This window comes from Cebus imitator, unplaced genomic scaffold, assembly GCF_001604975.1.
Source record: "Cebus imitator isolate Cc_AM_T3 unplaced genomic scaffold, Cebus_imitator-1.0 Scaffold39, whole genome shotgun sequence".
Taxonomy (NCBI): Eukaryota; Metazoa; Chordata; class Mammalia; order Primates; family Cebidae; genus Cebus; species Cebus imitator.
Genome location: NW_016107354.1, coordinates 2,147,165 through 2,164,873, shown reverse-complemented (window position 1 = coordinate 2,164,873; position 17,709 = coordinate 2,147,165). Strand labels below are relative to the sequence as shown.

Sequence of the window (17,709 nt, the reverse complement as noted above, 5' to 3'; positions counted from 1 at the left end):
GTGTGTATGTATGTGTGTGGTGTTTATGTGTGTATGTGTGTATAAGTGTATGTGTGTGTGGTGTGTATGTATGTGTGTGGTGTTTATGTGTGTATATGTGTGTATAAGTGTATGTGTGTGTGGTGTGTGTGTGTGTGTGTGTGTGTGTGTGTGTATTTGCTGTAAAGACCAGGTCTCACTATGCCACCCAATTTGGAACTCCTGGCCTTGAACAATCCTCCCACCTTAGCCTCCCAAAATGCTGGGGTTACAGGTATGAGCCACCACACCTGGCCAGGTTTTTTCTTAAAAAGACAAAAAAGTCTTTATTTATAAATATATTTATAAAATGAACACACTAAACCTGGATTAACCACTTCCTGAAGACAGACAAAAAGGAGAGTGTTTTTTCTTCTCCAGATGACATTGCTGCGAATTGGATTTACCCAAGCTCACATGTAATGCCCAACATACACACTCAAGCAAACTCCACACGCTCCGTGTGCAGCTGTGGTAACAAATGCAGTCACTGACACAACCCGGCTGGTCATCCAGGCTCAGAAACGTGTTCAATTAGCAGGGCCAGCCATCTATTGTCAGGCAAGCGGACAAATCCAGAGTTCATCTAAGCTTTTTGTTCAACTCGCACAGAGTTTCACACCCCAGAGACTGTCTTCTGCTTTATCAGTTATGACTGGAACTGCCCGTATCAGCCAGCGCAGCCATGATGGATGATTTCAGAGGTGGGGAATGTCAGACAGGCTTATCCAGGCCAGGCGGTAGCAGCCTTTGCTCCCGGTGTCACCCCTTCCACCTCTAACACGCTCGCACCCTGCCTGGCTGCCTCCCTGCTGCAGTCTATGGACGAAGCTGGAGACCATAGGACCAGCTGGTCCTCAGCACAACCTGGGGCCTGGGCTGCACACAGAGCAGCGGTCCAGGAGCAAAAGGTGTGTGGTGACCCTGCTGGATGCTCATCAAATATAGTCACATCCTTCCAAAAAGATAACGCAAGATTATTACATAGGCTAGCCCAATTCCTGCTAGTGACAAGAGTCCATGAGTCATTTCCTGCAAGCGAGTTTTTATGGCAACAATGTGCAAATACCCCCTGGTCTCTACCTGTGATTACTGAGCAGTCCTGTATGTGTGATTGGGGGTTGGAGGGGCAGGGAGTGGAAAGAACCCTGGACGGGATTGGGGATCAGGGGCTCATTGCTCCTGGTTTCCGAGGTCCACTGTTCGTGTAAGAGACCCTCTGTTCACAGCCTGGACCAGGAGGTCTTTTCCTCCAGCCTTTACTACTATCCATCCACTCTGTGCTCTCTGGCTTTCACCCTTCCCCCACATGTCCCACACTCCTCCTTTCCCATTACAGAGCAACACACTCTTCCTAGAATCTATCTCTCTCTTTGCACTCCCTCTAGCTGTTTCCTCAGCTCTACACCGCAAACTCCTACTTGTCTGCCAAGCCTCACATCAAACCTCCTCTTCCAGGAAGCATTCCCAGACTACTCCGTCACAGTTAGTCACTTGCTTTTCTATGCTCCTGCAGACCAGTGTATATACCTTTCTCATAGCTCTTAAGATATTAATGATAATAAGGACTAAATGTTTACTGATCACTTATCAGAATGCTAGACACCTTTCTACACTTTACAAACATTACCTTATTTGACCCTCTTGGTAACTCCATGAAGTAGCTACTCTTATTATCCTCATTTTACAGAGAATGTTACTGAGGACTAGAGATATTAACTAACTTGCCCAAGGCCACAGAGCTAGTAGATACCTAGACGAGTGCCTAGCACATACTAGCTGCTCAATAACTATTCACCTCATGAATGATTAAATAAGTGAATACAGAAATAATTATATATCTGCCTTTATAGAAAGCTCAAGTAAAACCACAGCTTATTATCTTCCAAACTATCCTCCCTGTCAGATGCCTGGTAAGGCACAGGGCACTGGCACACCTGCCAATGAACAAATAAAAGAACATAAGAGCAAACCAGTAGAGTCCAGATCCCAGTAGTGCCACCATCGTCAGCTTTCTGGACCCCTGCTTATGGCCTGTTAAATGCAGACACTGCACATAACATCTGCTATGCTAAGTTCCTTCTAGCATCGAAGATTTATATGTAAAAATAACCGGAGTCCACAATTTTGTGATTATAGCATTTCCCATATCAAATTGCACCTTGCAGATTCTTCTGGGTTGTTTTCCTCAGTGACACTGTTTTACTCAGCTGAGTGTGACACTGGAGCAGGTGTTACCCTCATACAGAGCCAGTGTCAATCCTGAAAGAGTTCATTTGGCTTGATCCTCAGTTCACCCTCATTCTTATCCAGACAGAGTCACTCCCAGGGAAAGAGTTATTAAATTCACTGCAACAAAACCCTCATACATAATCATCAATAATAAATAATACTCCCAAGTGAGATTTTGCAACTGGCACCTGAGCCATTGCTCTAGAGAACTTTCTGGCAGCCCTCCTTGTCCCCTGGCACCTCCACTAGAGCCCTTCTTCTCCAGATAGATCCTGGTCCCCAATCTCTCAACACTGTCACACTCACGTGTGTATATACACACTCACTGGTGGCATGGAGGCAGGAGCATGATGCTCAGCCCATGGCGGGGGCTGATAAACACCTATGAAATGCTTAAGCCCAGACCCACGCCAGGTGGTGCTCACATGCATCCATATCAGCACAAAGGTCAGGGTTCTGGCTGACTTTCGTGTATTCCTGATCTGCCTATGGCTAACCAGGAGCTTGGCTTTATGCCTGGTACCTGACAAACCTGTGCCATCTGGCTTAGCATTAACAATCAGCCACATGCATACAAAGGCACAGTATTTCTTCCTTGACTCATGCTCAGCATAAACCATTACACCAAAGGATGCCTGAACATGGTACGTGAGCAAGACAGTATCTATTCACGTTAGAAGAGGTGAAGACCCCTGCCCTGGGTTTTGTTTGACTTACAATGAGGAGTGCAAGCACTGGCCTCACGGAGCTGGCCATTAACCACTCACACATGAATGTGATATGCAAGGGGCCTCTACCATGGCCAGAATACAAATCAACAGTCGCTGTAGAGGACAACCGTTTTTTATGGCTTTTTTCTTTTTCTTTCTTTCTTTCTTTTTTTCTTGAGATAGTGTCTCGCTCTGTCATCCAGGCTGGAGTGCAGAGGCATGATCTCGGCTCACTGCAACCTCTGCCTCCTGGATTCAGGTGATTCTCCTGCCTTAACCTCTCATATAGCTGGGACTACAGGCACCCACCACCACACCTGGCTAATTTTTTTGTATTTTTAGTAGAGATGGGGTTTCATCATGTTGGCCAGGCTTATCTCGAGCTCCTGACCTCAAGTGGTCCACCTGCCTCGGCGTGAGACACCACGGCCAGCCAAGGACATCTGTTGTTTATCTGTCTCACTCCCACATCCTTGAAGGACCTGCTCCTCCCTCACATCGGTCATGTGATGGTTGAAAGAGCTACCAATTCCAGTAACCAGTTCCCCTGGCTCTGGCTATCATAAATCCAGAGGTGGGCCAATCAGAATCCTTCCCTGAGATTTTTTTTTCCCATTTATTTATTTTATTGCATTTTAGGTTTTGGGGTACATGTGAAGAACATGCAAAATTGTTGCATAGGAACACACGTGGCAGTGTGATTTGCTGCCTTCCTCCCCATCACCTACATCTGGCATTTCTCCCCTTGCTATCTCTCCCCAGCTTCCCACCCCCCACCGTCCCTCCCCTATTTCCCCCCAACTGACCCCAGTGTGTAGTGCTCCCCTCCCTGTGTCCATGTGTTCTCATTGTTCAACACCTGCCTATGAGTGAGAACATGCGGTGTTTGATCTTCTGCTCTTCTGTCAGTTTGCTGAGAATGATGGTTTCCAGGTTCATCCATGTCCCTACAAAGGACCCAAACTCATCGTTTTTGATGGCTGCATAATATTCCATGGTGTATATGTGCCACATTTTCCCTCTCCAGTCTATCGTCGATGGGCATTTGGGTTGGTTCCAGGTCTTTGCTATTGTAAACAGTGCTGCAATGAACATTCGTGTGCACATGTCCTTATAGTAGAACGATTTGTAATCCTTTGGATATATACCCAGTAATGGGATTGCTGGGTCAAATGGAATTTCTATTTCTATGTCCCTGAGATTTTTTAATATTGAGCTGGAAGAGAAAGATTCCAGCCTTTTGGGATGGAGCTATAAAGATGTGAATGAGAGGCTTCGGACATGGAGAAAAATCTGTTTGCAGGAGGGAAGCATGGAGCCAACAGAGAGCAAAGCATCCAAGCACCCAAGTTAAGGTCCAGACTTAAAGTGCCTGCACCTTCCTGTTAAAATGAGTCAATGATTTCCCTGTTCTTTGTGGCTATTTTGAGCTGGGTTTCTGAAAAGCACAGCTCAAGAAGCCTAACACAGTCACAGTCCGTACTTACAATGCATTCTCAAACGTATCTTCCACTCCTCAGCATTCGGGCAGTTTTGGTGAGGTGAGTTACCTCACATGGGAAATGTCTTTGTTCCTCCTCACAAGAAAGGCATAAAAATTCCTGGGCAAGAAGCACCTTACCCAGCATCCCTAACAAAAGACGATTTCTTTCCCTTTGTATCTCAGAAGCCAGTGGTGACCTGCCAACCACAAGATGTGATGACTGTTCTATTTCAAGCTACCAAAGCTTGTAAAATAGAGGCTGGCCACACCGGGTAGGCAACTGGCTGGTAAATTTTGGAAGAAGGGTCTCTTCCTGGTGGGCAGCCCTCCATTGCATCCCTCTACTGGCTGGCTCCCTGTGACAATCTGCCCTCAGCTCACCAAGAGGGTCCCTCAGCAGCCACTCATGTTGGGTATATGGGACAGTGACATTCCCTAATCAAAACAGAGCTCTGAAAATCCTCTGTGGAAGAACACAGTGCAGTTGGGCCACCTGACTTTTATGAGACCTTTAAAAAAAAGAAAGCCACCATATACAATTACTGAGGGGGTGGCACTTGGAAAGCTAAAAGCTTCCCCTCCTTTAACTCTGAAGAGCCACCCAGTGAACTCTGAACCATGAAGTCACAGCAACAAGGAAAGGAGTCACTGGGTGGGAGTGGCACCCAGGACACTGGTCTCACCCTCTCCTCTCCCTTCCTTTTTCCTACCCCCCCCATCTCCTCTGCCTAGCTGGAGCTTGGCAGGTTATGGGCAGGCACTGCCTGGATGCCTAGTCTGCTCTGGGCTGAGGCAACTGGTCTATTTCAACCTGATGGAATGCTCTTCCTACGTCCCTCAGTGTCAGAGTGCCCCAGGCTTGCAGGAGCTTGGCAGCTGTCTCCCTTGGGGCAGTGGAAAGCAGCGTATCCCCTGGTGGACTCAACAGCTTCTCATCACCAAAACAAAAACACAACAGTCCCGATTGCCATGGAGAGTTCAATCCTCTTGTCCTGGGATTGGCACTGACTGGAATTCCTAGGGTTCTAGCTGAGCTATCTCCTGTGAGGTCTAAATACAGCACATTTGATTTTAACCTAAACACACAGTCTGGACCAGTGCCCAGGGCTGATAGCCCCCAACGGCCACCAGGGAAGTCAGCTGAGACACCTGGACTCCCAGCTGCCCATCTGGTGGTGGGCATTTCAGGAATGTCAGAGAAAGGTTGTGATAGTGAGCCTACGTTCACCCATGCTGTCTGTAGCCAAATGAAGGGGGATGCAATCAGTGTGCAGGCTTAACTATGAGTGTGGTCCTAGGTAGAGAAATGCATCCTGGGGAAGGGAGTGGCAGGTGGAGAGGGCAGGGGAATCAGGAGGAAGAGAAAGAGACAGGGAGGAAGAGGCAGTAAGGACCTATGCCTATCTCTTAGCCAATTAATTAAAAACCAGGGGATCTTTCTTAAATGTTCATACCCAGGGGAGCACAACTCTCTAACTATGCCTCTCCCAGAGATTTAGGGCTTAAGCCCTAGGATCAGACGGACTAAGGTTGCCCTCTAGTTGTGTGACCTTGGGAACAACCGACTTCTCAATGTCCACGTCTCTAAAATGGCCCAAAGAACTCCTGCAGCTGTTCACTGAAATCATGGATATAAAGTACTTTGTACCTAGAAGCTGCTCAATAAATAGCAGCTACTAGAAGTAGTAGCAGTGGCAGCAGGAATAGTAGAAGCAGGGGTGCTATCAAGCACGGGCTTCTCTCCCTCAGCCTTGCCTCTGGCTTCCCTCTCTTGGAGAGGGCATGAGAAGAGGGAACCTCCCAGCCAGGAAAAGCTGATGCGTACAAAGGAAACCCTCACCAAAGCAAACCAATGCAACATTCACACCCACACCTATTAAGAACCTCAGAGTGGCAAAATGGCGACAGCTTCCTAACCTCCCACATGTCAAACCCACATGCCCTGCAAAGGTAGGACTCTGGGGTTTTCTCCTTACCCTGGTGTTCGTGCACGACTTCCCTCGCTTATACTCTTTGTGGGAACCACGCTTATCCAGTTTGTACCACAGGGCTTTGGCTTTCCAGGTGGTCACCTTAGACTTGAGCTTGGAATAAAAGTTTCTGTGGTCCAGAGGGTCTAGGTCCAGCTGTCGTGTGAGGATGTTGAAGGCCTGGAGGGTACCTTTGCACGTGGACGCCTGGACAAAGTTCTCAAAAACCTGCCCCGCCTGGGCCTGCTTCTCGTCCTCGTTCTCCCCCATGGTTCAGGAGTCGTGCGCACCAGTGGTGTGGCGAGGACAGAGGCGAACAGCATGAAGTACCTGGAGACACGTCACACCTGTGAAAGTAGGGGGAGGCAGAGGTCAGCTTTGGACAATGAGGGTAGGGTGGGGGACGGGTGCTGAGAAGTAAAAATACAATTTCTTTAAGATACTCAAATGCTACCCATAATACTTAGTGTTCAATCCTAAACAGAAACACTTATAAAAGATACAGAATTGTGCCTTTTGGCCTGTCAATGTGGTGTGGCAGGTAATCTCACCCCTATACCCTGCTCCTCTTGCTGGCTGAAAGTGCCACAGATTGCACAAGGCTATGCCCTGGCTAATGCCAACAGTACTGGTCAGTCTTGCTCTGAGCCAGATGGTCCTGCAAATAGTGATTAGAAAAAGGAAAATAACCCAGAAAAGCATGCTAGATCTAGCACCACTGAAAGTCCATCACTCTTGGTGCTGCAAATCGGTTGGCTGATATGAATACAACCCAGCCACATACACGAATGCCCAGAAAACAATCCAGAAAGCGTCTCTCTAGAGTCCATGACCACCCACCTCTCCCTAGACATCCAGCTTTAAAGTCTTTCTTCATTAGTTACCAGAGAGCAAGGCTCTCCCCTATACACATGACAACTTCTGCTCCTGGTATTGGCTGGCCGCACATCATCCACCTCAGTCAGACACACAGACAGACAGAGACACGTGGACCTCCTCCTCCCCATGTGCAAAGGGGGCCTGGGCTTTGTAAGGCTGGGCTGTGAGCTATTTGGAACAAGTGCTTCGGCTGATGGAAGGGAAAAATGCAATGGGTGCTCATTCACATCCCAAAAATAGCTTGCCTGGGCCTTGGCCATGGTCCTTTCTGCACCATTCTAACCTCAGACATTTCTTAGGAAAGCCATTTAAGTTTCAAAGGAACAAAAATAAAGTAGAGCTGATTTTCCAAAGCATTAGCTGTTTTTCCAGAATCCAAAGCTGGTGCAAGAAGACAAATGTGGAGGAGCCGGGGCTGACCCAGCTGTCAGGAGGGCTGTAGGGGTCTCTGAGCAAGAGGGCACAGCGGACCGAGCGACATGGCCTGGCAAGGGGCGGTGAGCAACACACAGAGCACAGACCTCACGGCAGCTCTGTGCTCCCCAGATAGGGAGGGTTCATCGTGGACACATTCGAATTGTGGGATGGTTTTATAATACTAAAAGCAGAGAATGGTGTTTGTCTTCCTCCTTAATCTCTTATTCACTCAATTATTGGTGAGGTAGCAAAGGTCGGGCACCACTCAACGGGCTGGGAATATATAGGCTCAGGCCCCGCCTACAGGGGAAGACAGGTTACAAGACGACAGGCAAGCGCTTGCGGAAATGAACCAAGGGCATGGAAGCCCAGAGCAGGCGGTCTCCAGCAGAGCCTCAAGGAGGCCAGAGGGGACGTAAGAGGGAAGTGTCAAGAGAGCTTCAATTTTAGGAATGAGAGGTGTTTTACCAGATGACTGGAGAGTGCACATTCCAGGCGATGGAAACGCCACATGGGGGTGTGAGTGTGGAAAGAGTGGGACAGTGATGAAATGACAGCAACTTCAAGGCTCAGGATTCCTGAGGAGTTGTGATGGGGATGTCCAGCGCACGTGGTGGCAGGTGTCCCCTCCAGGACAAGGAAGGGTCCTGGCCTCTCCAGTGGGCTGTGAGGAGCAGGAACCAGAGCAGTAGGGGGAAACAAGGCTGGGAAGATGAGGGGGCGGCGCTGGACTGGAGCAGGAGGCTGGAGGACAGAAGGCAACTAAGGGGCTGTCCAGGCAGCAATGAGAGGAGCTGGAAGAGAAGGAGGAAGAATAGCGCATGAAAGGAGCACAGAAGCTCACTGGGCAACGCCTGCGAGGAGGAGCCTGCTGGGCAGGTGAGGTCTCAGACACTGGAGGCCCAGACTTGGGGGTGAGGGGATCCCAGCAACTCTGTAGAACCCTACCCTCCCTTCTCTCTTTCCCCAAGAGCTTCCGAGGTACCTGGCACTGTGCTTGTCTGAAGGGAGACTAGCACTCATTCCCTGCTCAGGCCTGGCCAGCTTCCCTGCCCCAGCCAGGCTGGGTCCTCCATGAGGCCTTACCCAGTGGCCCTGGTCTATGACAGTCAACAACTTCAGTAGACTGGGCAAGCGGGCTCTGCGCCCTGCCTGGCGCGACAAGAGTGGATTCCTTCACAGATGCTCTCCGGGCTCTATGAGCGTCCCCTCTGCTCACTTGGGCATGACTCACATAAACACTGCCTCCTCCTGCGTCTCCACTTACCCCATGTACAACACTTGCCACCCAGAGAGCATAAACAGAAGGCGGGACTCATTTGCTTTGCAGAGCATATTAACATCCTCAGTCTTTATCTATCTTTGGACCCACTTCTGTGCCCAGCATTGAACAAAGGCTGCAGTGGCGGGCTGACAAGGTGATCTGAACTCGCCTGCTACCCCGCAGTCTTTCCTGAGGACAGGCAAGCAGTACAGAGAAAACTGTAAGGCTTCAGAGCGATCGCCTCACACAAGCCACTTCTGATTCTCAGTTTCCCCTACTGTAACAGACAAATAATCATCTCATCCTTGCAGGGTTGCTGTGAAGGGCAAGGAACATGGATGATGGCAGAGCCAGGCCCCGGGAGGCACTCAGTAGATGTGGTAACACACGCTGCATCCACCCCAGGAGGCAGATTTGTACCTGGGGAAATGTGCCAGGTTAGAAAACAGGTTTGTAAATCAGTTCTCCAAGTGGCCAACTACTCCCTGTCTAAAATTATGAACAGTTTAGAGGCACCAAGCCAGACAATAATTTACAAACTGGAAGAAGCTGTCTCCTCCGCACCCCTATAGCCACCCCTCCTCCCCCAGAAGATGAACGAACAACTTCGTCATCCGGCTCCAGTGGAGAAAGAGCTAAAGATGGTGCTGAGGGCTGGATAGGCGTGGGAGCTCCAGAAACCAGCCCTTATCTAGAGTGAGATAAGGGAGGTGGAGGGAGATGGCTGCAGGGGAAGATAAGTAGCCCAGCTGCCCGTACCAGGCTCAGACTTGCCACCCTAGATCTAAACAGCCCAGTCTCACCCTTTATAACTGGTTTTCCAAGTTAAGTCAAAGACCTTAAACATGACTCTAACATCCATGGCAGGTAGCTTTCCTCACGGGATAGCATCAGAATATTTAGAGTCAGGGCAACCTGAGTGTGACTTTGGTCTCAAGCACTTGCTAGCTGTGTAGCCCTAGGCAAATTATCTCATCCATCTTGGCCTCAGTTTTCTCATCTGTGAAATAGGGATAATACAGGCTTCCCTCAGTATCCATGGAAGATTGGTTTCAGGGTCCCATGCAGATACCAAAATCCATAGATGCTCAAGTCCCTTGTATAAAATGACGTAGTGTTTGCATATAACTTACACATATTCTCTTGTACAGCTAGTGCTCGACTTACGACCACGGTCGGGACTGCGGACCGGCCGTAACACGATTTGGTCGTAAGTTGAGTAGGCTATATGTACAGTTGAAATGATGCACGCGGAGATGGTAGTGCTGCCGGAAGCTGGTCCACACTGTCATATGCCCAGCTGGGCAACGTTTGTGCTGCCAGATGCGGAGCAGTCGTGGCTAGCGACTGTGGTCATAAAGTCGAATGGTCGTAAGTTGCATAGGTGGTAAGTCGATCAATACCTGTATACTTTAAGTCATCTCTACATTACTTATAATACCTAATACAATATAAGTGCTATGTAAATAGTTGTTACATCGCATGTTTAGGAAATAATGACTGTACATATTCAGTACAGATGAAATCATTTTCTTTTTTCCTGAATACTTTCAACCCACAGTTGGTTGTATCTGTGATATGAGACCGATGGGTATGGAGGGCTGCCTGTTCTCCCCACTCATAGGGCTCTCAGGAATCGGTGAGATCACGTATGCAGTAACCAATACTCCTTTGATTCGTCAAATGGCCCAGACATCATCACATCAAAAGGAAGGGCAAAAGAAACATCATTCATGACTACTGAGACTAGCTTTCTGGAAGGAGTTATATACAAGCTGAGTATCCCTTATCCAAAATGCTTGGGACCAGAAGTGTTTTGGATTTCTATTTTCTTTCTTTCTTTTTAGAAGATGTCCATCATACTTACTTGGTTGAGTATCCCAAATCCCAAAAATCCAAAATCCGGAAGAATCCAATTAACACTTCCTTAGAGTGTCATGTCAGCACTCAAAAAGCTTTACATTTTGGAGCATTGCAGATTTCAGTTTAGGTATATTCAACACATATCCTTTTTTTTTTTTGAGATGGAGTCTCGCACTGTCGCCCAGGCTGGAGTGCAGTGGCACGATCTTGGCTCACTGCAACCTCTGCCTCCCAGGTTCAAGCGATTCTTCTGTCTCAGCCCCCCAAGCAGCTGGGACTACTACCACATCTGGCTACTTTTTGTATTTTTAGTAGAGACAGGGTTTTACCATATTGGCCAGGCTGGTCTCAAAGTCCTGACCTCGTGCTCTGTCTGCCTAGGCCTCCCAAAGTGCTGGGATTACAGGCATGAGCCACTGTGCCCAGCCTCAACCTGTAGACTTTAAAACTAGAGGACAAGGGCCTTCCACTTAGAAGATCTGAGTTCAAACTCACCTCCTTTCTGTGTAGACTTAGACAAATCATTTATTTTTTGGGTTTTAGTTTCCCATGTGTAACTAGGGAACCTCAAAGAAAGTGGTGGTAATGAACTGAAAACACACAGGAATCAGGATAGTGTTGGAAATGAACTGGAAAGGGCTGACCTAGCACTCAGAAGGACTCAGTGAGTCTGAGCTTCAAGCCTTTTGTCTAGAGAACTGGGGTGCAAAGCCTTTGGTGGCTATCCTTCCCCTCACCCCAAAAGAAGGTAGTCAGGATTTCTTTTTTAGCCAGAGGATCCTGGGTAACCAGCTCTTATTAAAGTTTTCCTTGTTAACCACCACTCAGCTGTTGCCCTTTTGAAGTTTGATATGCAATAGAAATAAAACCAACTAACCAGAAATATGAAGGTTTCTGTATTTTCTGGGAAGAAACAAGATGTGTTGCTTTAAGTTTCCAAGAATAGACTTGAAGCAATTTGGTTTTTGCCAAGTGGAGTCTCTTATTTGTGGTTCGTCTGCTCTCCTGCCTGTGTGACTTCATGAGTCACAAAGCAATTTCCTTTTCCTGCCTCTGGCTGCTAAAAATTAAAATTAAGGGCCCTGGATTGCAGGCAACAGCACTGGTAATGGGCTAAGCCCACAAAATCTGAGAGTCAAGCTCAAGGTTTATGCAGAGTCCCTGAGTACCTCTCCAAATGGCAGGAGGAGCCTCCCCATCCGGAGCTGCAGGTCCCTCACATTTAGGACTCCCACGCCTCCTACCTTCCCTGAGCCTTTTCTTCCAAATGGCATATCAGACAGTGCAACCAGGCTTTTGATAAATGGTGAAGTTCGTACAAACTTAAGGAGAGATGGGGGTGGACACTAGGTAGAAACTTTCCACAAAGCAGCAGTTTGGCCCAGGAGAAAAGCTCATCCTTTAACCCACCCTTGAGGCTCACAGACAAAATCTGTTTCAAGGTCAATGGAATCTAAAATCAAAACCCTCTTGCCATTTATACTGTCAAGCTGCCCTGCTAAAACTTACTCTCTCCCAGCTCTATGTCACTAAGGAGCCCTGGAGCAAGGCTCTGTTTCCTTGGCAATGAAGCGGGGTATTCACCCCACACTCTCAGGGTGCGCAGGAGTCTCACACACAGAAGCCCCTCGGTTATGACTATCTGAAACCAACACCTGAGTTGAGGCAGGAGCCAGCCAGGGACTCAGCAGTGCCTTCCGCACCTGGTGCATCCCCACAGCGCCCACCATGGGCAGGAACACCTGGATCTCAGGTGGGGCCTACGAATCCCATCTTCCCACCTGGCCCAGGGTCGGGAAGGGACTGAGAGGGCCACCTTGTTTTCCTGGTAATCTCCTTCCAGCCAGGTGTCCCCAGCCTTGCCTTGGTCACTTCCACAAATAGAGGAGAGTGTACTGCCTCCTTAGGGCCACCTGCTCCACCTGCCTCCTCTGGAAGACAAGGGTGTCTGAAGCCTCAGTGAGATAATTCTTCTTAGTCATTCCCTATAGAGATAAGTTCCTCTTCTTCGAAGCTTTCTCTACTGCTACTGGGTGTTGACTGGAGATTACCTCCAGGAAGCCAAAGCCCCTTTCCATGCACAGTGAAGGCACACATGCAGAGTCCTCTTACACACGCTGTCTGGAACCCCTACTAGGAAAGGCCAATGAAAGAGCACCCAAGGGACTCACTGTGAAGCTCAACCAGGAGGTGGCAAGGGCCTAGACCTTCCCTCATTAGCCACACAGCCCCAGGGTGAGAGTGCTGGGAAGAGACCCCAGGTGCACTGCAAGCCCTGGCCGTCTGCGCCCGCGCCTTCACTGAGAACGCAAGTTCATTTGGCTCTTGCCCTTCTGGCCACACCCCTCTTCTCCACTCTTTTTCAATGGTGAGTGGACTCCACTGGTCTAGCTTGAAGGAGCCTCATACATTCCCCCTTCCTCACTTTATCCATTGCCTTTTTTTTTTTTTTTTTTTTTTTTTTTTTTTTTTTTTTTTGAGATGGAGTCTCGCTCTTGTTGCCCAGGCTGAAGTGCAGTGGTGCAATCTCAGCTCACCGCAACCTCCACCTCCTGGGTTCCAGCAATTCTCCTGCCTCAGCCTCCTGAGTAGCGGGGATCACAGGCATGTGCCACCATGCCTGGCTAATTTTGTATTTTTATGAGTGATGGAGTTTCATTATGTTGGCCAGGCTAGTCTCAAACTCCTGACCTCAGGTGATCCACCCGCCTCAGCCTCCCATAGTGCTGGGATTACAGACATGAGCCACTGTGCCCGGCACATTCATTGCTTCTTATAGCCATTCAACAGCACCAGGTCCTGGGAGGTCCCAGTAAGGCAGTGCCCACACTCCAGGCTTCCCCCACTGGTGTCAAGAGACACCTGTATGCTGACCAGTCACAGTGCTTGGAATGGCAGAAGGAAGCCAGTGTCATCAGGGGCCCATCACCAGCCAGGCACTCTCACCAGTGTTAACCTAAAGAATCCTCACAGCAGGTCTATGTGGATGCGGGGGAGATATGACTTTATTTTTTATTCTGTAAAAAGCAAAGTCCTTAACAAAAGAGAAAGAGGTAATTGCAGAACTTGCCTATCTTCCTTTTCTGTAATGCAACCATGTTTTCTATGTGTGATTATTTTATGTATGTATATATGTGTGCATATGTGCATGTATACATGTGCATGTCTATTTGTACATATGTATGAATGTGTATGTGTATGTGTATATGTGTGCCTGTGTGTATATGTTTGCAGGGGTGTACATGTGCACACATCTATGTGTGCATATGTGTGTATATATGTACATGTGTTTGTGTATATGAGTATATGCACATATATATGTGCATTCATGTGTGCATATACATGTGTGCACATGTAGGACATGTGCATATGTGTACATGCATGTGTATGTATATGTTCATCTATTTGCATGTGTGTATATGTGTGGTGTGTGCACATATATATCATATGCATATACATTTTAAAAATTTTCCACGAGGATTTCCAGCCAGTACTCTACATCTTCACCTGTACCACTAAGTCTCTCTCCAAGGACCTTCTAAAACAAGTGAAACCTTTAAGGTGGAAAGAACTCTGGCCTAGGCATGAGGAGACCTGGGTTCAAACCCAGCCCATCCCTTGCACCACCCACATGGGGACACTGACAGCTGGCACTCACGGCATTTCAGGCCTTTACCACTCTGTCTCGTTTCCTCACCCTTGAAAGAAGACAGCTTTACAGAGGTAAGTAAATGCCTCCATACCATGCAGGTAGCTAGTGGGGATGCTGGGGATGCTGTGAAATGAGCCCAGGTCACCTCACTTCGAAATCCATGCTCCTAGCCCCAGTCCGTATGAGCCATATGTACAGACACAGTATTGTCTTCCTTTTCTGATGCCGCTGTGTAAATTACATCAGTTCACTTCTATTGTCTGTCAAGTTCTGGGCTTGGAGAGTCTACAAGTATCAAATAAGGCATGGTCTTACAAGTCATGGTACAACCAAACAAGTATCAGGCAGTCCTTTAAAAATAATATTTATAAAGACATTCAATCCATGGGAAAATGCTTATGCCGTAACACCGAGTGAAAAGAGCAGGGTATGGATCCAGGAAGTCAATATAATTTCAGGCTCCATAAAATAATGTCTGTAGGAGAAGAGGAATAAGCCAAATGTGAACAGTGGTGATGTGTATGTAGGATCACATTTCAGAAAGCTGTGATTATACTTTTACTCTATACTTTTCTGTATTTCCCAAAGTTTCTACAAGGAGCATGCATAACTTTTACAACCCCTCTTACATACACATCCCAAGGCCAGGAGTCTTCTCTCCCTGACTGTCAGTCTCAACAACAGGAGGCAGGCTTCCTGTATCTTATCTTCTCCAGGCCTAACAAGTGCTCAGGGCTCCGTGGAACTCAGCTCTGGGCCCTGTGTGCCTACACAGCACTAGCAATGTGATCTTTCTCCAAAAGAGAAAGGGTCATCCTGCATGAAGCCCTGACATGGTGCTAATTTAAGGAATTGGCTTAAATGTTAACAGGTCAGGGACAAGTCCCTCAAGGCTGTGTTCCTGCCAGCAGCTCCACTCCGGACAGCACGGGGCCCGTGTGTCCAGTACAGCAGGTGTCCTCCAGAGCCCACGCTCTCCCACCCACATTCCAGAACAGAATCGGGATGGCATTGCCTCTGACCCAAATCTCAGCTGTGCCTGCAGAATCCCCAGCTGGTGAAGCCCTCAAGAAGGAAACCTGTGTAGCTGGCAGACAAAACAACATACGTCTTACCCCACACACAGAGCTCATCTTACCACCAAAAGCGTCGCAGACAGTTCTGCATGTGCCCTCAATCATCTTGATCCCACATTGGGTGCCCAGGAAAATTGTGAACTCTAAATTCCAACTTCTAGGAGGCCAGTCTGTCTCAAAACTAACAGTGAGCAGTGCCCACAATAAGCAAATTCATAAAGACAGAAAGTAGAATGGTGGTTACCAGGGCCCCGGGAAAGCGGGGAATGGAGAGTTATTATTAAATAAGTGCAGATTTTTCATTTATTCTGTGGAAGGATGGTGATGGCTGCATAACAACATAATGTACTTAATACCATGAAATCTTACAATTAAAAATAGTTAAAATGGGCCAGGCACAGCGGTTCATCCCTGTAATTCCTGCCCTTTGGGAGGCCGAGGTGGGAGGATCGCTTGAGTCCAAGAGTACAAGACCAACCTAGGCAACACAGTGAGACTTTGTCTTGACAAAAAACAAACAAAAATTAGCCGGGTGTGGTGGGGCGTGTCTGTGCGCCTAGCTACTTGGCTGGGGGTGGGGGTGAGCTGGGAGGATTGATTGGACCCAGGAGGTCCAGGCTGCAGTAAGCCATGATCATGCCACTGCACTCCAGCCTGGGTGACAGAACAAGAGCCTGCCTCAAACAAAACAAAATAAAACAAACAAAAAAAAAGAGATTAAAATGGCAAATTTTATGTTATGTAAATTTTACCACAAAAACAATCGTAAAATGCAAACAAAGAAAACCCTACCACTGCCACCATCACCTCCTCCTATTAGTGGGAGCTGCCCAAAGCCAGAGAATAGAATCTGTGGTCTAATTAACAATCTTGCTAACTTTCTGAAATACTTTTGAGTTAAAATATAATAAACAAAATAAATCATTAGGTCAATGAAAGACATTTGCTGATTTTTATTGGTTCAATGAAATGATTTTTATCTTTTTTAAAAAATCATCTAGGCTTCTCTCATTCTTTCCAAACCTCATTTGACCCCCGGAAGCCCACCAAAGCTCAGCCTTGCCAAGTTCCCCATTTTTATCTCCTATTCTGCCTTCCCCAGGGTCTCCTCATGGGCACACTCCTCCCCCACCACTCTGCACCTGCAAAATATTCTTCAACACCCCAGGGAAGGGTAGGCATCAGCTCCCTGGTCTTAGCTCTCAGGGCCTACCATGCATCGCCCTACCCAGGGAGAACACTCAGCCCCTGTGTTCCCACAATTCCTGTAGAGTGGTGGTGCCCTAAATAAGCAACCCTTGCTGTTCCCACGCAAAGTAGATGCAGCCACAGGCACACAAGCACTGCTGTCTTGAACACCATATCAGGGAATCAGGGCTGTAGTATCTGGTCTAGATCTCTGATTCTTTATATTCCTTTTTTTCGATGGAGTCTCACTCTGTTGCCAAAGCTAAAGAGCAGTGGCTCGATCTCAGCTCACTGCAACCTCTACTTCCTGGGTTCAAGAGATTCTCCTGCCTCAGCCTCCCAAGTAGCTGGGATTATAAGTCCCTCCCACCACGCCTGGCTAATTTTTTTTTTCTATATTATTAGTAGAGATAGGGTTTCACTATGTTTGCCAGGCTGGTCTCAAACTCCTGACCTCAAGTGATCCACCTACCTCGGCCTCCCAAAGTGCTGGGATTACAGGCATGAGCCACCATGCCCGGCTAAGACCTTTGATCCTTAACACTCTCCTACCCTTCTTTCAACAAACTTCAAAATGCTAGGATCTATAGAGCAAATGAGAACAGCATCTAATCCACCAGTGAAAGCTCTGCTGAGCAGTGCCTTTGGAGCCTTGGTGGGTGCAGTGGAGATGGGTGAGCTCACCACCAGCCGGACTGCTCCTTCCTCCAGGGCCCCTGTTTATTGCTGCTGTGAGCCCAGGGGAGCAGGTTCTAGGTCATGGGATGTGAGCAGGAGTGGTGCATGCCGCTTCTAAGACCAACCCATAAGAACACCCCGTGGTGATTTTGTGCCTTTTCTACTTCTGCCAGGGCACAATGGCCTTGGAAACTGTGTGTTGAAGATGATGAGCCACAAGAAGGAAGGGACCCAGCCCCCTGGATGCCTGCATGGGGGAAAGCCCTCTGAGACCAGAAC

At 48.0% G+C, this 17,709-nt stretch overlaps 1 protein-coding gene across 18 annotated transcripts in view; it reads right to left on the bottom strand.

Moving 5' to 3' along the window:
* Positions 1-17,709, bottom strand: part of MICAL2 (microtubule associated monooxygenase, calponin and LIM domain containing 2) — a 158,088-nt gene that overhangs the window by 100,656 nt on the left and 39,723 nt on the right. For 17 of the 18 annotated variants that reach the window (XM_017525741.2, XM_017525743.2, XM_017525748.2 and 14 more), the window contains one exon: positions 6,420-6,760. In XM_017525741.2, coding sequence (XP_017381230.1) covers positions 6,420-6,683 — 264 coding nt within the window. In that variant the 5' untranslated portion in view covers positions 6,684-6,760. Of the gene's footprint in view, positions 1-6,419; positions 6,761-7,253; positions 7,366-17,709 lie in introns of those variants that run through there. The other variant, XM_017525736.2, reaches the window with a different exon arrangement.